We start from the raw sequence: 22158 nt of genomic DNA on the forward strand, positions 1-22158 counted from the left end.
AATACAGTGTACACCCCCTCCCCCACCCCTAGATTTTACTTTATTTTTGAAAAAAATGTGCCCTTCTTACGTTATGTGCTCACAGGGGCCACGGCAGCCACCAGGTCCCCCGGGTCTTTATCTTCATGGGTCACACTCCGCGACGAGATATAAGACCGCTTCCTTCCCTCCCCGCAGTGTACGATAACAATGTATCTCCCTCCTAGGCTGCCGGCTTTTATTCTACGGGTTGTTAAACCTCTCTGTAGCCGGACAGATGGTTTTTTTTATACACACAGAAGATTGAATGGCGCAAGCAGATCTCTCGCTGTGTAACGAAAATATATTGTGAAAGGCTGCCCGCGCAGGAACACGACTGAAAAATGTCAAACGCCTAGCAGTTCCATTGCTCCCGCGCGCTCTCCTCCTATTCTCCACTGCCTCAGCGACCCTCTTACACCTGCCTTCTCGGCGATTGATGCGGAAGCTTTTATATCGGCGGACGGGAAGTAATTGGAGTGGAGGGGCCAGGCATGAAATCCTAGCTTTAGTACTGAAGTGTTTTTGATGCCGGAGGAGGTTTTTTTTGTAGTGTAACATTAAAGGAGGAACAGAATCTGAATTTTCAGCCGCATTGCTTTACATTTTTTCACATATTAATATTCGTCGGTTCTTCCTCGGTTCGATGAATATGAATCCTTCAGGGACCCCATTAGCTGCTGTAGATGGGGTATTGTGTGTGGGGGGGGTGGACAGTTTTGTCTGTGGCCATGGACTTTTTTTTTTCTGTGGACCCTCTGACTATTTAACGGACTTCATTAACATATGCAGGACTTCATTAGCATCGCCATAAAGAATCATCTCAGTGTAGTGTTTGAGTTTGGATTGTACCAAATATAACATGACTGCGATTGGAGCCTCCACATCTGCAGATAACCAAGCTTTATTGGAACATCGTCTCGTCCAACAATTACAGCGCGTCCAAACAATTAAACATATACACGAGACTTAGGGCTCACCTAATGCCACCTGTTGCATGCAGTAAAATGCATTGGAATCCATGCAAAAAGGACAGAAACGTGCATTAAAAAATAAATATGAATTTATTGAGCTCTAATAGACTTATGTAGCGCTTTACAGTTCAGAATATAACAAGGGGGGGGCAATAAGTAACGTGGTCTACAGACCTTTGAATGAATACATTGATGTAGAGAGGTCCCCGCCACAAGGAGCTTACAGTCTAAGAATAAGTATGAATAACCTGAGTATCTGGTTTAATATGTACAATCGTATGCAAACATCAGTAATACTTCCCGCTTATTACGAGGTTTTACCCTTTAGTAAGAAAATTGTTGCTGACGTGTCCGTCTTTGTTTTGTTTGCTTAGATGTGGACCTCACTGACAGAGAGTCTCATATAGGTGGGTACACGTTCTCATCTCTTACTAACGTCAGCCTCGTTGGCGCGATTTCACTAGGGGGACATCTATGACTATTTTATCACAATTCCACCATCCGCCATGTTGTAATGTAAGCCATGACAAACTATTTGGGGGTTATGTGCAACACTTGAAAAGAAGTCTTATCACCATAACAACCAGCGAAGATGCACAGTGACTGGAGCGTTCCATCCGTTACTATGGCGATAAGACCAATATTCAAAGCTTTTGCTATCATTTTCTCCCCATCCCTTTCCATACATGAAAGCTTCCAAGGTTTTCTTAGTTGGCGTTTTGTCCAAGTGGAACAACCCCTTTAAGACCCTTAACAAATGACACAAGGAGAAGGATTTCCATAATAAGAGGGTAGCAGATAAGTGGAACAGCCTCCCAGCAGAGGGAGGCATATTTTATATGGAGCGGGTTGTAGGGGTTATACGGACCACTGAATTACGGCTGTTCCAGCCAAGACCCCACTTGTTCACATGCTAAGTGTTTTCCTTCCTTTATTGCAGATTTGGAGTCTCCGGATAACGCAGAGGAGCTGCAAGCAGGTAAAACGAATTTCGCAATTTGCGTGCGAATAGCAAGATAATAGAACTTGAATTAATTGTATCGTTTCTGAAATCCACTCTCGGTTGAGCGAGTCACAGGTCAGGACTGACGGCATGGTTTTTATTCCTTTTTGGCATAAATCTTCGGTAGATGTGACCTTACATCCAGTGTCTTAATAAAACAAATTTATTCGTAGAATGTGAATTATTTCTGTATTTTTTTTTTTTAAATGATTGTTCTATCAAAAGCAGCAGGTGATAAATTCACAGCCCAAATCATTTACAAATGAGGGACCTAGACGGCGTACTGAAGGTCGGAACTATATTTTAGAATTAATTTGGCCAGCCAGAAATAGTAATATACCAAAAAAAACAGTAACCGGCACCAATTCATGTGTAATTATAGAAAGTGACAATGTAGGCCTAGACCAACAATTTATTAACTACATTTATTCTAAATCAAGCTGCGTTTGAATGGCTAATATACCTTGTACTTAACATCTAATATTTTTTTTTTAGAAGAATTGAAAACCCTAGTCATGAGGGACGCCAGAAATTTTTACCAAAATGTTAGATCTCTGATGTGCAGACAGAATGAAAAATAAAGACTAAAAACAAAAGTTTAATTTTAAAAAGCCCATCAACGAGAAACCAACATTATTTTTAGTTGTAAGATGTTTTTTTTGCCGCGTATGACCATAAATCAGGGGCGTCCAACCTGCGGCCCTCCAGCTGCTGCAGGACTCCCATCCTCCTCAGCCAGCCCCTTAGCGGAAAGAGCATTATGGGAGATGTAGTCCTGCAGCAGCTGCCATAAAATCCTTAATTAGTAGCTATAAAGCCGTATTCGTCCTAAATATCACCGTGATCATTTTAATTATGTGTTTTATTTCTGATGTAACAGAATTTTTGTTTTTTGAATAATCAAGCAGAGAAGTCTATTAATACTTGACATTTTCCATAAATTTCATTTTGAATCCCTTGTGCGTTTTTTTTTTCCATTCCAGAAGGCATTATTAGCAGGAACTGCACAGAAAATGGCTGGTCGGAGCCCTTTCCTCATTATTCCGACGCCTGTGGCTTTGATGTAAATGAAACGGGGCCCGACCAGGTAGGAAACTCAAAATATTCCTCCAACTCCAGATTGTTACTAAATAAATCATGTGGAATCCGCTGTTTAACCCCTTAAGGACAATGGGCGGTCCCTAAACCCATTGAAAACAATGCATTTTGAGCCCGTTCATGTACGGGCTTTGTCATTAAGGGGTTAAATGTGGCCTGTGGCGTTTTTTGGAGTGATAGATTTTTAAAACCAATTTCTATACGTGTTTTTCATTTTTTTTTTTATCGTACTCATGACGTTTAATAATTATTTCGCCGTCCAATGACGATAACAAAACTCAATCACTTTTGAAATTGAAGTTAATATTTAAAAATATCTATAAATAATAAGAATAACGATAATAATAAAGTTCTTTGTGCAGAAATACTCGGTGTTTAACCCAACACCAGCTGCACAATGAATCAACGTGGCTCCCCTTTAAAAAAAAAATATCTAACGTAATAAATAAAGTTCTGTCTCTTTCTTTATTACTAATTGAAATCTACATTCGGGTTTACTCATAAAACTGCGAGTGCATGCGAGTTGTTCGAAGCAAAGTTGGAACTCCGTATTCGTATTTTCAACTGACTTCAAGAGACCCCATTGACTTGAATAGGATCCATAGACTTGAAGAAGGGCCGGTGTATCCTTGGGGCCATTGGTGCATGGCGGTGTATATGCGCTTGCCTATGCAAAGAGGAGCCATTTTACAATCTGCTGCCATCAGGCACGGAATTACTTTAATCTTTTTTGCCCTTTTTTGGGTTATAATATGATTTGGGTGGCCTCCTTTCGTGTGCCTAAGATGAGGAATCTTGGGGTCATTTCACGACGCTGGCTCGGCACCAATACATTGTCCACCCTTCGGACTTGGGTGCTCTACCTGGGGGACTTAGAGATGGAGTGGGATAAGTAGGTCTTTTATTATTGGGTATCCTGTTTTATTTACTTTTTTATCGCTAATCCTCAGGCTGAGGCACGGGATGGAATTTCTTTAAACATTACTTGAGCCAAATTTTTACAGCTTTGCTCATTTTCTCCTAGTAGATTAAACAAATGATCTGTCTTTATCTAAACTTCTCCAGGTGGACAGTGGAATCAGGGCATGTTTGACCCAAATTATACAAGTTCTACTTTCTCAGGGAAACTAGTGCGTTTTTCCCCGTTGTCAGCTTGGGCTGTTTGTGAATGTCGCTGCTATTGTTCCTCCTCACATTCTCTCTGAAATGTCTCACGTTCCAGGACACCTACTTTCTGTCCGTGAAAGCGCTCTACACCGTTGGATACAGTACGTCGCTCGTTGCCCTTACTACTGCAATGGTGATTCTCTGTCGCTTCAGGTAGGTGGGCCAAATGAATCTTATGGGTAAACGATTATTTTGTTAACAAAGCATTCATCGGGGTCTACATGTTTTCCTTCGATTTTTTTTCACATGTTAGAAGTGCCCCTGAACATAATTACCAAACTTTATGAGGTTGGGAAAACCAACATGACCAGTTTTATTTATTAATTGATTCATTGATTCCTCGCTTTTCTGAGATTAAATCTCTTTTGATCTGCTTTTTCATACATCGTGCTTGCCGTCTTGTTAGACGTCAGCTTCTTCAATAGTTGTCTTTTGGAATCTAAAAACTTCGAAGGTAATGCTTTGTAATCTTCTGTGTCCACTGCTTCATAGGAGTTGGCGATAAGATGTTATTCCCAACTTCTACAGCCGCGTATTGAGAAGGTCAATTCTAGTGTTGAATTCTTGGAAGGGAAAATAAATGTTCCATACATTTTCAAGCCCAAACTTATTATACGCACGAAGAAGCATTGTGCACATTACTTTAGCTTACATTTATTTATTTATTGTGTATTTTGATATAATGTGTAATTAGATTAAGCGGTAAGAGAACACTTTGGACATTTTTACTTCTATGCAGCTATGGTGATGAATGGTTTTGGCATTTTTGATTGGTCACCTGCAATTGTTTGGTTTTCTATGATTTTAGAGCAGACAAGAAAATCGGTCAATTTTAGTAATGGTATGCATTGAGAGGCTTTCACCAAAAAGTACAGATTTTTTTTTCACCAAAAAGTACAGAAAATCACACTTTTAAAATGCTTAAAAGCATTAGAAATAAAAGTTCATGGAAAGGACACATATTACTAAGTAAAATAACCTTAAATTTTTTACCATTTTCAATTAGTTTAATCGTATTTATGTTCGCATACCTAAAAAAAATTATGCTCTTAACGCCTTTGACGCTCAAAGGTTTACATTGGTTATATTTTTGTCTTGTTATATACAGTGCTGTGCAAAGGTTTTAGGTGATGATTCAAAAATAGACATGTTAATTTTTTTTTTTTTTTTATTTTATTTAACACAATGCAAATTGAGTAAACAGAAGAAAAATCTAAATCAAATCAATATTTGGTGAGATATTTGTAGGCATATAGTTAGGTGTTTGATTAAACAATTATATCAAAGAGGTGCTAATGATCATTAATTTAATATATAGGTAGAAAAACAATCATTAATTGAAACAGAAACAGCTGTGTAGGAGGATTAAACCAGGGCGAGGGGCAGCCAAACTCGCTGACAAGGTGAGGTTGCTGAATGTCAAAAGTCATACACCATGGCACGACCGAGCACAGCAACAAGCCACAAGGTAGCTACACCGCTTCAGCAAGTTTTCTTCCTGGCAGAAAGCTTAAGGCAGAGTTTCCAGATGTTCTGTCCAAGCTCTTTTGAAGAAGCACAAAGAAATGGGCAATATTGTGGACTGTAGATGCAATGATAGGTCAAGGAAACTGCAGCAGATGAAAGACCTACTTGTCCAGCAGTGCCATGAGCCCAGCAAGGAAGAAAACAGTAGGACGCTGTTACACCCATCTACTGTCTGGAGAAGTCTGGTCACAAGTGATCTTCATGGAAGACTTGGGGGCCAAATTCCTCCAATGGAAACAATGCCAAGTGACTCAACTATTCACAAAATCACAGGAGCTGGGGTGCAGAAAATGGCAGCTGGTGGACTGAAGAAGCAAAGGTGTAAATAGTTGGCTGTAGCAGAAAGGCTATTGCAGGCAACAGTGAAGCATGGCGGAGGTTCCTTGCAAGTTTGGGGCTGCATTTCTGCAAACAGAGTTGGAGATTTGGTCAGACTAATTGTCTCCTGAATGCTGAGAAGTACAGGCAGATACTTATCCATCATGCTATACCACCAGGGAGGCATCTGATTGGCCCTGAATTTATTCAGCAGCGTGACAATGACCCCGAAAATATAGCTAAAGCCATTAAGAACTATCTTCAGCATAAACAAGTCCTCCACAGAGCCCTGATCTTAACATTGAATCTCTTTGAGAATTCATGAAGAGAGAGAGGCAACCGAGGAGCCTACCGGCCGAGTTCCTTAAAAAACTGTGTGCGAGTGGACCTAGAAGAACTGATGCTGTTTTGAAGGCAAAGGGAGGTCATCAAATATCGATTCCAATTAGAATGTTCTTTTGTTCACTTAATTTGCATTTTGTTAAATGATAAAAATCGATTGCCCACTGGCATGGCCAACTTCGGCTATTATAACAACCCATGAGGTCAATTAAAGCAGTTTGATGAGAGACGTACAATGTCAAGTTTGTAAGAACCCAACAGCAAGACGAGTTTGGCTAACAACTGTTATCAGACATTGGAAAAACAACATAGGTCAGCGAATAAAAAAAAAATAACGGTCTTATATCCTCTGTCTTATTATAATTATCATAATATTATTGAACATATTTTTAATTTTGCAGAAAACTTCACTGCACCAGGAACTTCATCCACATGAACCTGTTTGTATCGTTCATACTGCGAGCGATATCTGTTTTTATTAAAGACGAAGTTCTGTACGCTGAGCAAGATGGAAACCCTTGTCATGTTTCAACGGTAAGTGCCGAAACACCACCACCCGGACCGGTCCAGAACGTGATGTGGTTGCGTTGTGACATCATGCCATCTCCACATTAGGTCATGCAGTGACCAATTCTAGGGGCACTTTATAAATGGGTGATGCCCATCTCAATGCACTATAGAGCACACCACCTACGATTACGACCTGCTGGTGTACATGTGTTCCGTTAAGCATGATCACACCAAAATCATTATCTTTCACATACATTCATTATATTATTTAGGTGAATATAAGTCCTTTCTCCTGCTGTAAAGAATCAAACCTTAATCAGTCGTTGGTCTCGTCTTAGATTCAGGAGCCGTATGTCTGTCCCCTGCATGTTTAATCCCCTCACTGTATTAGCCTCTACCACTCCTGCTGGGAGGCTGTTCCACTCTCTCAGTAATATAACCAGTGGCAATTGCCCCCCCTAGGTTATTCCTTGCCCCCCCTGTTGCCCCCCCGCCGAATTTGTAACCACCCAGGACAGTCCTTGACTGCTAACGACAGCATGGTGCCGTCGCTAGCAGTCCCAGTCAGGTGCTAACGACGGCACCATGCCGTCACTAGCATTATCTTACCTCGATGGAGGTCTGTGGACCTCCATCACCACCTACCCCGGCGATCTGCCCCTCACACTGAAGGGCATCACCGGGGCCACCCGATCTGCCCGGTGACGTCTCGCGCAATGACGCGATGACGTCACCGTGCAACTTTATTAACAACTGACAATTGTCAGTTAAAGAGGTATGGGGGCATGCTGCTTAGATGCCTGTATCTCAGGCATCTAAGCAGCTACATACCCCCAACATATACCATTGGAAAGGTAATCGCCTCACCTTTATATATATAGATTGTAAAAAGAATAAAAAATATTAAGTTAAAAAAAATAAAAAATGATTTGGGGGTCTCTAAAGGCAGATAAAAAAAGATCAAAATTGCCTAGAGACCCCCAAATTAAATTATTTAAACATAAAGTAGTTTAACTTTAAAAAAAAAAAAAAAAGTTTAAGTATTCTAGCTAAATGATCACTGTGGTAGCCAATGTTACCACAGCGATCATATAGCTATAAAAAGTCACATTCCCTTTTTAAAAATGGCCGATACTAATTTTTAATCCTATGATCCCTTTGATCATGGGGTTAAATTTAGCCAACGGTAGAGGGAGGCAATTTTTGAAATCCTGATGAACTGCAAATATTATTAAAATTAGCCATTTAGCCTGTGCGGTACGTGAGTAACCATCTCATCCCTGGAGCGCCTTGCATTTTTACTGCAAAACTTATTTTTGCTGTAAAAGTGATTTTTTTTTTCTCCCTTTACCATCATTCCTTTGGGATTGTAAGGGGAAAGAATGGTGTGTGCTACTGTGAGTGAATGTATGGAAAGAATGGCGTGTGCTTCTGTGAGTGAATGGAGATATGAAAGGCGTATGAATGATCAGTAATTAGGGTTGAAGCCTTGACGTGGCATTACTGCTCACGTGGGAAGTTAAATTATGGCACAAAAAGTAAACATTTGCAAAAACGACATCCCTTGGCGCATCAAATGAGGGGCTTCATGTGTTTCTAGTACAAACCTGGAGTGCGCAAGACACAAATGAACATGTCGTTATGGTTAGAAAAAACATATTTTCTAGCCAAAGCTACATATTACATCATTATTTGTGCACTCAACTTTTGTCCTAGAAATACATGTAGCCCCTCATTTGAAGCTCCAAGGGGTCTAGTTTCTTAAAATGGATGAATTGTCTGAATGAGGGAGAGCATGAGTTAATGTGATTGTGTGTATCATAGATGTATAATTGTGGAAGGGCAAAGATGGCACTAGCAGGATGTTTGAGCCTTGGGGAACAGGATGGCACAGGCAGGGTGTATATGGGACAAAGATGGCAAATCTTATGTGTGTTATCTGGGTGCTGGCCAGGTTCTATGTGGGCAGCGTGGTTGGGGTGTGCAACCTGTGATCTATGCCTGTAATTTAGGGGGTTTTAAATATACCTTTAATGCCGTGTTTTTATGTGAATTCCAATTGATCTGTACCTGCAAAGCTGGGTTTGTGTGTTCTTCTGTAGATCCATATGTGCCATGCTATGTTTCCATACATTATTTATGTATACCTGCAAATACAGGGTTTGTATGTCTTGTTCAGTTGATTAATACCTGCAATGCTGTTTCCATGTATTGATTTGATCTATACCTGCAATGCTACATTTCATATATTATTATTGTATACCTGCAAATACAGGATTTGTATGTCTGATTCTGTTTATTTGATATATACCTTCAGAGATCACAAGTGAATTTCAATTGATCTATACATGCAAAGCTGGGTTTGTGTGTTAATGTGTTGATCTATACCTGCTATCGGCAGCAGGGTCTAATATTTATATATATATTTATATATATATATCGGCAGCAGGGACTAATATTAGGCCCTGAAATCATTTAGTGGAAAAGTTAAGGTATTGTGTTGTTTAAAGGATTTCAAGGATTAGTCGTACTAAATTGTGGCTTCAGGCTTCCCATGTTGAATGATCAAGTATTGTATTGTCCAATAACAAAAGTATCATTCCATAGCACATTACTTTTGGCAATATATATATATATATATATATATATATATATATATATATATATATATATATATATATATGTGTGTGTGTGTGTGTTTTTTTTCAGTGGTATGATTTAATGGTGGAAATTATTAATGCCCCCCCAGTTTGACTGTGGTATCTTGTGTGCCCCCCCCTATATATTGTTTCTAGAGTCACCACCGAATATAACACTTCCTTTCATTACATCTTAGTCTCTAAGTTTAAGTTCGTGACCTAATATTTTTCTTTTTCTGGGAGGTCACCTGTCCTACAGAGCTTACAATCTGTTTGTTTTAGTTCCCTTTGCAAGAAGGGCGCAGAACCATTGGGACTCCGAGCCATTATGTGGGTGTTTAGAACGACCAAAGATTTTTTTTACTTATGTAAACTTTTATACGTTCATTGTCTATATCTTCTATGCATTTCCAGGTTTTAATGGTGTTTTCACAATGTTTTGTGTTTATTTTGTAAGTATTGTGTACACAGCATGTTTCTTATAACGGAATGCTTTCTTCGTAGGTGGAATGTAAAGCGGTGATGGTGTTTTTCCATTATTGCGTCATGTCCAATTACTTCTGGCTTTTCATAGAAGGACTTTATCTCTTTACACTCCTGGTGGAGACATTTTTTCCAGAAAGGAGATACTTTTATTGGTACACAATAATCGGATGGGGTATGTTGTCAATATTTTTATTATTATTATTATTATATATTATATGACTAAAAATGTTTTCAATATTATTATTATTTTTATTATTATTATAAAGATTTTTATGTGACTATTTTTAAAATTATTATTTTTATTATTATTATAATGATTAGGATTTTTTATGTGACCATATTTTTAAAATTATTATTTTTATTATTGTTATAATGATTAGGATTTTTTATGTGACTAACTACAGGTTTAGGACTATAATTGTCATTAGTATCAAGAAATACCAGAAAATCAAGGGAAAGATAATTTCAATAATACGATGATCATGCCTACACTTTCAGCTCCTCTAATGCTTTCATGCTAATGCTGCTGTGGATTATCCATTAAATCACTAGGGTCCCCTAAAAAGCTTAGGGGCCCCTAGGCATATGCCTAGCCCGTCTGATGGATAGTACACCATTGTTATGTATTAACACATACCTGCTTGTTATTAAATACTAAACACATATAATATAATTAAAAAAAGGAATTGTTTCCTTTTAATGCAACAAAATTCTGTTTAAGAGACGGCAAAAGTCTTTAGCGCCACCTGGTGGTAGAGAAATGAGGGTAAAAAAATAAAATACATAGCGTACGAGAATAATTTGTTGCAGAATCCAACAGAGATGTTTGTATTTCTTCTGCATTATCAGCCACATTAGTATCTACAGATGTAAAATAAGTTATTGTTTTAGTTGTAAAAAATAGCAAAAAATCACTAGCATGGGGCAAACGCTGGAGAAAAATGTTTCCACTCGAATGATCCCGGAACATTCACCGTTTCGCCTGATTCCATGGTAAGGCCAACAAGAGCAAAAGAAGAGTACGAAAGCTAGCAATTAGCGACGGCTGATGCCCCCCACAGTTTAAGTGACCTAAATGTCAGAATGCTTGTAATGCAAGCAACTGCAGGAACTCAGTCGCTGACACACAATATACAAATGTCCAGCCTTATCAAACCGTCAATCTAGGCAAGCACTTTATAGTTTAAAGTGACCACTATATTATATAAATGTTCTAGACGTGACACGGTGATTGTTCTACTTATTTAACAATATGGGGTCGCGGACATGCTTAGCGGCCAAGACATTAATAATTTGTCTGTTGAAAGAATTGAGTGGAAATCGTTGATAGGAAGAGATATTCCATGCTTCCAGTAGAAAGAATGAACAGCTGTGCAGATCAGCAACCAAGGCTTGGTCACCCCTTAAAGATAAAACGGGAACAAACTTTTACAGCCATTAAATCTTCATAAAAACTGTGGAAGAAGACACTACATGGACAATGCGGCCAGTCAAATTATTTAAATATATTTAATAATCGATAGTCTACAATAACAATAATAAGAGATGACACCCCACAATGAGACAGCATGTATGTATCCTGTCGTCAAAGAGAAAGCATCAAGTCCAACCAACTAGACTTCTGTAGAGCAAGCAGGAGGCACTTCATAGACTCGCGCACCAGAAAAACATGGCGCCGGTAGGCAAGCCAAAGGGCCTGACTTGGCGCCATACGAGGAGGTGGAAGCCAAGCCTTAAAGCTTCAACACAGGCCCCTATGTGTCCTATGTGTCTGCCTACGGCCCATTGGACTGTATCTGGACTTGAAGGGTCTGACCTTTACCCTGCTCCATCACACCTGCCCTTCTTCTATCCCAGATACCCAACCGGGTCCTAACACAAATAAACAAATGCATAACGAACATCCAGAGATTTCGGGGGTCGGTTTGGTTTCTGCGGTTGGGGTCCCGCCTCGTTTAGTGAGATGCGTACGAAGGGGCGAATCGGGGGGGGAAATCCGTTAAAATTCAGTTCCTTAAATATTTAGAGCCAAAGTAAATCGAGATAGTTTATTATAAAATGAGACTTGCAAATATTATATGCCGACGTTCATTCATCACATAATCACGTAGAACAGTATGTATTCCATCATTTTATTTGGCCAGTCTGATTAATAGTTAATTTAATCGAGTCCCTCTGAGTATGTTTTAATACCGTCTGATGTTCATTTGCATTTTAATTGCACGCTCTTATCAAAAAAAGAGTGAGTTACGCCTCGGACAATTTATTCTGGAGAATCCTATGACACCGGTTTTGCATTTCAAAGTGGATCTGCCAATCCGAGCTACTAAATTTCAAGGACTCTTTTTCTGAGCCTCTCAAAGCCCTTCATTTCCATAGCGCTTCCCTTCCATTCTTTTATATATTTATTTATTTATTTAACGGCTCTTTGAATACGTGGTATCTGCTGGCATGTTTTGACAGCTCTGATCTGTGTTCATGAATTATTACATATCTCTCGTGCCATCAGACGAGTAGAAAGAAATATACATTCATGGTATAATGAGCTCTGGAATCCGGCTACAAGCTGGCGCTTCTTATATTTTATTTATTTCCCATTGCCGCTAATAAATAGAACAGAGAACGTGACGCTAAATACCAGGAATCTACTTTCATTCATGCGCTTATTCGGATTTCTCTCTCTTTTGTTGGTTTATCGCCATGATGCTTTGAAATAACGTTTTTGCTGGAACATCAAACATTCTAAGGTCGGGTTATGGAATGTTCTTGCTGATTCTCCATTATGCGTGTGTCTAGATTTTTCATTTACTGGCGATTCATCAGGTGGACGTTTACGGAGATATGGCGGACTTTGCACATTATTGAGTAACAATGTATTCCAAATGGGGCTATTACAAAAAAAGAGTTCTACAAATCAGATACCTTTTTTCGATTTGAGCTCCGATTGTCTTTTGTAAACCTCCATCTCTGTTTCTGGATGCTGACTTCCTTTTATTTACAGGAACACCACTGATTTGCGTTACCATCTGGGCTGTATTACGACTTCACTTTGATAACATGGGGTATGTATACGGTTCATCCCTGAGTACTGGTGTAATTTAACCCTGCTGCATACAGTAACAATACAGTAATAACCCCCCAGCGCTGTATACAGTAATAACCCCCCAGCGCTGTATAAAGTAATAACCCCCAGCGCTATATACAGTAATAACCCCCCAGCGCTGTATACAGTAATATAACCCCCCAGTGCTATATACAGTACCATAACCCCCCAGCGCTATATACAGTAACATAACCCCCCAGCGCTGTATACAGTAATAAACTCCCCAGCGCTGTATACAGTAATAACCCCAGCACTGTATACAGTAATAACCCCAGCGCTGTATACAGTAATATACCCCCCAGCGCTGTATACAGTAATAACCCCCTCGCTGTATACAGTAATAATCCCCCAAGCGCTGTATACAGTAATATAACCCCCAGCGCTCTATAAAGTAATAACCCCCAGCGCTGTATACAGTAATATACCCCCCCAGCGCTGTATACAGTAATATACCCCCAAGCGCTGTATACAGTAATAACCCCCAGTGCTGTATACAGTAATATAACCCCCAATGCTGTATACAGTAATATACCCCCCCAGCGCTGTATACAGTAATATACCCCCAAGCGCTGTATACAGTAATAACCCCCAGTGCTGTATACAGTAATATAACCCCCAATGCTGTATACAGTAATATAACCCCCCAGCGCTGTATACAGTAATATTACCCCCAGCACTTTATACAGTAACATAACCCCCCAGCGCTATATACAGTAACATAACCCCCCAGCGCTGTATACAGTTATAACCCCCCCAGCTCTGTATACAGTTATAACCCCCCAGCGCTGTATACAGTAATAAACCCCCCAGCGCTGTATACAGTAATAACCCCCAGCGCTGTATACAGTAATATAACCCCCCGGTGCTGTATACAGTAATATAACCCCCAGCGCTGTATACAGTAATATAAACCCCCAGCGCTGTATACAGTAATATAACCCCCAGCACTGTATACAGTAATATAACCCCCAGTGCTGTATACAGTAATATAACCCCCAGCACTGTATACAGTAATATAACCCCCCAGCACTGTATACAGTAATATAACCCCCAGGTTTTATCTCATTTTGTTCCAATAAACTCCCTTTATCTACAAATCTGGAGCCGCCGTTGCTGTCAGTCATGTGATATTTTGGGTGACTTTTCCGGCTCAAACAGCACACTGAGCTGATGTTTTATGGCAATGCTAATGAAGTCCGTTCCTCCATAGACTTTCATTAGTCAGAGAGTCCGGCTGTGTCATTAAGACCTAGCCATTCAATATTTTCCCACAGGCAGTATGATAAGGAGTCGGGGGGTTTGTCTAGTAGATTGAGGCTCATATAACAGAGCGAGAACTCAAATGGTTGATACGTAGCTGCCTGAAAATATTACATTATAGGGCAAAAACTATGGAATAAAAGCAGCAAACTTTTCATTTATTTGATACTAGTAATGAAAAGTTTTGGTGGGAGTTTGATTTTTTTAAATCTTTTTACAGCTACTTTTTGTCTGACAGGCACTCTCATTTTCAATGAAAGTATGATATAGACATGGAATCTTCAATAAAAATGTATTCATTAAACAGTAGTTTAGTTAAAATTACAAAGCTTTAGTGTTCAGAATGTGTGTTCAGGTTCGCTGAACAATTATTCACACCGAAGTGTTATATATTTTTGATATTTATCAATGCTTGGCACTTTTTTAGGTAATTATGAGATTATGTCTAATGTAGTGATCAAAAAACAGAATTACCATTGTAAAATTAAAAGCATTAGCTGTAGAAACCACTTTTTTCTGCATATTGGTCCAAAATAAACACTTTTTATCCCACAGACACTCCAGGTGAACCTTTATTAATTCCTTTATTAATTGTTGTTTCAGTATATGCATCTGAGAGGGTGGTAGGTACATGGAAAAGTTTCCCAGCAGAGGTGGTAGACGTTAATACAGCGAGGGGATTTAAACATGCGCGGGATAGACATACTGCTCCTGAATCTAAGACGAGACCAACGACTGATTAAGCTTTCAGTCTTTACAGCAGGAAAAATGGGCAGACTAGACGGGGGCCGGATGGATCTTATTGGCCATAGTTCTATATTTCCGGCATATCTGCGAATTTTTTTCTGGATAAAGAAAAAAATCAAAAAAAAATCCTGGAACTTTAATTTCAAATATATTGCCACAGATACTAAATGCAACTCGAAATGAGCCCCGTATGAAGAGATATGCAAAGATTATCGACTTGCAGAATTGCTGGCCCAAAATTGCAAGGTGCCGCTTTTTGCCCCCGATTCTGGTGCCCGTGCACTATGCTAACATTAAATCATAACATTTATTCCAGAAGCTTCCATAGGACCATTTTTTATTATTATTATTATTATTTAATTGTAAACAGTTTAATAAAAAATAGCATATTTAAATATTTTACAAATTCTCTGTTCTTTTTAGCTGTTGGGATACAAACAACAAGACTGCTCTGTGGTGGGTGATTAAGGGTCCTGTCATCGGCTCAATCATGGTAAGTTAGATGCAATATTAATTCAAATATTTATTCATAAATAATATTCTAAATATGTTGGGCTGATCTTTTTTATTTGATATTTTACCATCTGCAGACATAAGTGCCAAAGTTCTTATTTTAATATAATTATTTCATGAAATATTAATATTTATAATCAATTATTAATAAACATTAACAGCCACCGTGTACCTGACCTGGGATATAAAAAAGTGGATTGTAGTGATAACCACTTTGTGTATAAAAAGTGATTCTGGTGCAAAGTTTGAAAATTTGTCTTATTATCAGAGCAACTTGTAGAATGTTCCACTCAACATGAACATTTCATTACTTGCTATAATGAATAGACCACTTTGTACTTTGTCGCAGCGTCACATTTCATACCTGACCTCTTGCTTGAACACTTGTCACACAACTGGTTGACTCAGGAACATTTAAATTGTACAACATAATAAGAAATATTTAACAGTAAAAATCATGGGGTTTTTTTTCCATTATAGTTATTTATTTGGCTCACACCAGGGCTGTATGTTATTGTTTGTTAATGCGATGTTTAAATTAGAATTGTCTGTATTGTTATAGAGCCAGATAATTAGGAAATTGATTATATTTATTTTAAAAAGCACCAAGGATTATTAATTGCAAAACAAGAATATGATCTTCTTACACAAAGATATCCCATATCATAGAGGTCCCCATAAAACCATGCATTTAAAGGTGTTATTTAACTATTTTCTGCCTGTACATAGATGGTAAAGGAAAAGATTAGCAAGGGTTACACAGAGCTGGATAACTAGTGCCACCTAGTGCTCAGTCCTTAAATTACAGGCGTGACTGAACATGCAATGCAGTCTCTCATCAGTAGGGGGTGCTGGATATACAGGAGTGTATATACCACATCCTATACAGCCAGTTGCTATTTTTTTAATCTATTGCTACAGGTTTCTGGTATTCTGGCACCTTGTCTTTTTATTTTTGCATAGTCCCTTTCCATGGGCTTATGTCAAGGTTCTGAAGATACCAGCTGACAGCACTGGATGTACATAATTTGTATCAAAATGACTCTATGATATCTTTAGCAGGAGAGACTCAAATTCAGGGATACCTTCCTAGGGATATGTTCATTATGATTACACCTGATGTATCATCCTTATCCACAGATCAACTTTGTGTTGTTCGTCGGAATCATCATCATCCTCGTTCAGAAGCTCCAGTCGCCTGATATAGGAGGCAATGAATCCAGTATATACCTGTAAGTATAATAATATCCACATCGAGCAGAGATATAATATGGTGTACACCGATTGAAGGGATATGTCTAAAAGAATGTTCACACTTACAGAATACTTGTGCATATTGTAATGCAGCGCATTCTAATTACAGAATGTAAAAATTGTAGGCTATATATATATATATATATATACTGTATATAGACGACTATATGAATATATGTTTATGGAACCATTTTTGCTTTTCAAGTGCCTTGATTATAACGCACCTTAACCCACCATGTGCCAACTATTAACTCTATGTGGGTTTCCAACTGCTACATTTAATATTGAATATATAATATCTATATTGATTATAAGCTCCTTCGAGCAGGGACGGCCTCACCTTTTCTTTCCGCAAGTCCCAATTGTTATATGATGCACTATGTGTTATGTCCTAATTACCCATTGTACAGCGCTATGGAATATGATGGCGCTACGTGTATACCAGTAAATAACAATATTGCAAAACCAACACGATAGTGAGTCACCAGGACAACTCAAGCAATGCATTCGGGAACCAAAAGAACAAATACACAAACATTGTTTAATTAAAAATTAAAAACAAAACTTGTTTGCGCAGGAGTATCAGAATTACAAGCAAAAGTGTAACATAAGATATAAAGGATACATCGTGATTTACTGGCTGCCCTCCTGGGCAAAAAATCTGGCCATAGTGACAACATGACGTATACGTGTTATTGCATCATACAGGTATTTCTATAAGTGACCTGATGTATATAGTTCTATACACAAAGGATCCTCAAGCCTTTATTACACGCTAAAAAAAAGGTGCACGCAGTATATAGTCATATGAAAATAAATGGATTAATAGGTCACCTGAACTTTATGGGGTTGTGTGGATGAATGGTGCAATCACCATAGCAACCAGTAGAATGTTCCTGGCAATGGTGCTAATATATTACCCAAGCCGTGCTTAAAAAAAGAAAAATCTTTATTGTCATAAACATACATAAGGATATCCAACTATACTTCTCCTTCAGTGCGTAACTTTTATAATTTGATATATTTTATATTTATTTTAGAATTTTATATATTGCTTGCACTTTAACATGTAGGAGTGTTACCTTATAATAATATACTTTTTAAAAATGCATAGAAGGGTTCATCAGAATCCCTTCCATGAATTTGCCGCTTTTCCCCTTTTTTCCTGCTATTTGACTTTTTGCCCAAATGCATCTCCTGTCCAGCAGCGCGCATGCGTGATCACTCACCCCCGGCCAATGATACATTTTTGGGGGTCTAATTAGACATTTGGGGCTCTCCTACTGGTTTCAGTGGGATCTCTTTTCTGCCAAAACCAGCGCTAGAACACGGAGAGGCAAAAGGGGTTTTCTCAGCAGGTAAGTAGAGTAGTGTTTTTAGCAACATTTAGACAAAAAATGCATATTAAAGTACTTACTGAGTATTTTAATATGAACCCAAGTCGGGTGAGGCTGCTTGGGGCAGAACATGGTCCCTTTAACTTTATATTTCCATTTTGTTTATTGATAAAATGGTATCAAGCGAAGAGTCGTTGAGTCTTTAGTTTTGCATTTTTATTAGTACCATTTATTGCAATTGGTGTCAAAAAGTTCCTGATTAAGGTTTATGTTTTTTATAGGGTGATGGCGTTTAATAAAATTTCTGGCACTCGTTAAGCTTTTACCGAAGCACACAGCGGGATGCATTGTATAATTCAATGTAATATGATCAAAAAAAAGATCATTTTAAACCATGTAAAGGATAAAAAAAAATCCTATTGTTTCCTACGGGTTGTAGAAGTCGTATCATTGGCTGTATTTCACTTTAATTTCCATCTGTTGTGAGGTTGTCGGCTATCACAAATAGGCGATTATTCATGGTTCTACCCTCCCTCAACCCTTTTAAAGCTTTTTAGGTTATAGCTCCACCCTTTTTATATTTAGCCACACCCCTGTTAGATCTAACTCCACCCATTTCCCACAATTCCTCATGTATGTTAATTACACATCAGAATTCATCACCAAACCCGTCAGCAGGTCCATTTAAATATTTCCATGTGTATTTTGCATGATTTTGGTTAAATGCATTTAACCAAAGGTAACAGATCAGATTCCGTTAATTGTATTTCGGATTATAAATTGAGTTTGTGCTTTTATCTATCTTTATGTTCATCGTTGAGTTTATTTTAAAAACTTCATACAGTGTTTTTTTTTTCCGTTTTAACAACTTTCAGATGCTTTACTTTTTTGCTCTAAATGTCGCTCAAACCCTTGATTTAAAATAAATAAATAATAAGTTCCCTAAATAAACATAAAGTTCTCAAGACTCGTGGCCTCCTACAAGCTTCAAGAGCACAAAAAAACCTCAATCAATAAAAAGCTCTATTTTGTTTAATTTAGAGGGGGTTTTTTCTCTTTATAGTTTGTTCTTTCAATTGATTCTCCGATAGTTTTGTATAGAATTTTTTTTTCATTATTCTTATTTTTTTATTCTTAAATTATTTTATTCTTATTTATTTATTCTTATATCATTTTATTCTTAAATTATTATTATTATAATCCTTATTATTGATTTATTATATAGAAATATAGAGACCTTAATATTAGGATTTTATCTTTAGTAAAATATGTTAGAGATGTTCCGTTAAAGTCTTTGGTTTTATGCGTCTTCTGCTTTGTATGTTATTCTGCCAAAACGCTTCTTTTGATCACTTTTCTATGTAAAAAGGGAGTGCTGGCAAAAGCCAAATGCTTGCTGGTTTGATGCCGTTCTTCAGTGTGTTTTAAACCAGTCCTGTTTGATTTCTATAATTAAGAAGTAGGTAAGGAAACTAGTAAAAGTAGACCCTTATCCACGTTTCTAATATCCTTTTCCATTCCAATGTTTCCATTGTTTAAATTAATATTTTTTTTCTTTATTTTGACCCCTCAGATTAGGTTTCTAACTAGCACATTTTTAGAAAGGATGTTTGAACGTATCAATGTGAATTGATAGATAGAGATAGAAAGGGGTTCTACCTTTTTTAACGTATGGTACTCAGTAGAATGTGGTCTCAGATTCCTATTGGCTAAGGAGACACCCTATAAGGAAGCCATGGATTACTGATTCATTTTAATAAATAATAATATTTATTATTTTATTATTATTTTTATTCTTTATTCACGTTTTGATTGTGAAAATGTATCGAAGACAATGCTAGAAACATTCACTAGGCGTTGAGAAAGTACATTAAATTAAATTAAATACCTTTTAATGTATCAAATAATCGGAAACACCATTGTATGATATTCTCGTATGGTAAATAAGGATTCAGCCATAGTCTGGATAAAAATCATCGTCTTGGGGAATAGCGGTGACAAAGTGGAATGCTCCCTACCCATAGATCACAAAGAACAGCTTTTTCACACCAAACCAAATGGGAAAATTCCCCCAAAAAATTCAAATACAATACATTTCGGGCATCCTTTAAATATTAATAGTAATGAAGTAACACAGTCATTACAGATCTTGTTAAGTGTATTCGTCATAACCGTAGGTGTTCATTGTCCGTTGAGTTTGCCGTTCTGCTGTGTCCTGTGTATTGTGTGACTTTCTGCCAAAACCGCCTACAAAAGCTGAAATATACTAATTTTATCAGCAGCTGCTTTCAGAAATGCTACTGTAAGACAGACAGTGCTCACCAGCACAGTTGCAAGATGTCCACCATTACTCTGTAAGTGTACGCACTCCTGTGACGTTACCGTGTTTGTGAAGCATGATTCCGATACTTGTTGTCCATGTTTGCTGGGTCAGAGGCATTTTGTTGCATGATACATTGATGTTGTGTGTCTGTGTGAAATAAAGAACCCTTAGATGTTTGAATAAGTCAGGACCCTGTTATGATCGAGCTCTACACGATATAATTATAGGCAAACCATTCATTATATATGTTTAGACCGCAGACGACATCTCTACAATACACATAATATATACCTAATCAATATTTCTTTCAATGAAAACTGACAGAGAACCTCTCCATTATTCTTTTTAATTGTGGCAATGTACCTCCTGAACTATATAAATTTAACATATGTCCTAAATTAATTACCGGTATCTATTAATATATATTAATTAAATTAATTATATTTCACTACATTTTGGTTCTCAAATGTTGCTGGGTTGCAATGTCATTTAAATATATAAATGTCAAATATAATATAAATATATAACTAAATACATTTAGTTATTTGTGTGCATATATATATATATATATATATATATATATATATATATATATATATATATATATATATAAATGGCTTAGGTGAACATGCCTTATAGCTGAAACTTGTAATAATACTAGTAAAACTAGTGTTATTGTTACAAAGGGAAGTCCAAGGATAATTTTATAAATTGATAATATTTTTATAGCTTTTACCAGTGTATAGTTGTCTTTTTTTAAAATAGTATTAAATTAGGATAATCTCTTGACGGGTGCCTTTACAACACAATGTGCTCTTAGAATTATACCTGTTCCTCCGGGTCTACACCCAGATCCTTCAGGCCACAGTAGCGGGGTCCTGATACGCCCCACTCCCAGCCAATTTTTCCTTTATATTTGGGGGGGGGGGCAGTCCTGGCCACGTCCCTCAAGGGTAGGCTTCGGGTAGCCAGAGCCCACAAGTTCCCAGGTATGATCATAATGCATCCACAGCATCATTCCTCATGCTGTAGAAATAATTCTTTAATCATACAAAATGTGTCATGTGACACAAAAGCAGCTACCGATAGGCTGTTTTTCAAAGAAAAGAATAAAACGATTCAGTTAATATATTACAGAATACAATGTATCAATACGGGGAAAACATCATTTTCTTTGGTGCTATACTACATTAGTTTCTACCACACTGTGTTTAATACTATAGGAACACTTATTTAAAAATGTATACCAAAAAAATAAAAAAAAAATGTAAAATTAAAATATTTATAAAAAAATACAATGTTAACTTTCATGTTTAAAAATCCTAGAATCCAGAAAGCTCAATATTAGATGATTTTATAGTATATATTTATATAGTGGGAGAATAAACTTTGTAGAGTATATCATTTGTAGTCCTTCCTACTGTTTGATTTTATCTGTTTCCCATCTATATGTTATTTCATTGTGTGTCACAATATATGTTTTGTTTTTCTATTTAATAATAATAATAATTATTTCCTGAAAATAAAATTAAGAAAATT

General features: G+C 37.4%; 1 protein-coding gene across 1 annotated transcript in view; it reads left to right on the forward strand.

The window, feature by feature from the left end:
- LOC149278858 (pituitary adenylate cyclase-activating polypeptide type I receptor-like) overlaps nt 1-22158 on the forward strand; it is a 53404-nt gene that overhangs the window by 17802 nt on the left and 13444 nt on the right. Inside the window, exons 4-12 of the mRNA XM_089501666.1 lie at nt 1367-1399; nt 2979-3082; nt 4316-4413; nt 6849-6981; nt 10101-10254; nt 13084-13144; nt 15616-15685; nt 16846-16937; nt 20579-20650. Coding sequence (XP_089357792.1) covers nt 1367-1399; nt 2979-3082; nt 4316-4413; nt 6849-6981; nt 10101-10254; nt 13084-13144; nt 15616-15685; nt 16846-16937; nt 20579-20650 — 817 coding nt within the window. The remainder of the gene's footprint in view (nt 1-1366; nt 1400-2978; nt 3083-4315; nt 4414-6848; nt 6982-10100; nt 10255-13083; nt 13145-15615; nt 15686-16845; nt 16938-20578; nt 20651-22158) is intronic.

Source organism: Sceloporus occidentalis, unplaced genomic scaffold, assembly GCF_023333645.1.
Source record: "Sceloporus occidentalis isolate IW3139 unplaced genomic scaffold, rSceOcc1.0.p SCAF_178, whole genome shotgun sequence".
NCBI classification, from domain to species: Eukaryota; Metazoa; Chordata; class Lepidosauria; order Squamata; family Phrynosomatidae; genus Sceloporus; species Sceloporus occidentalis.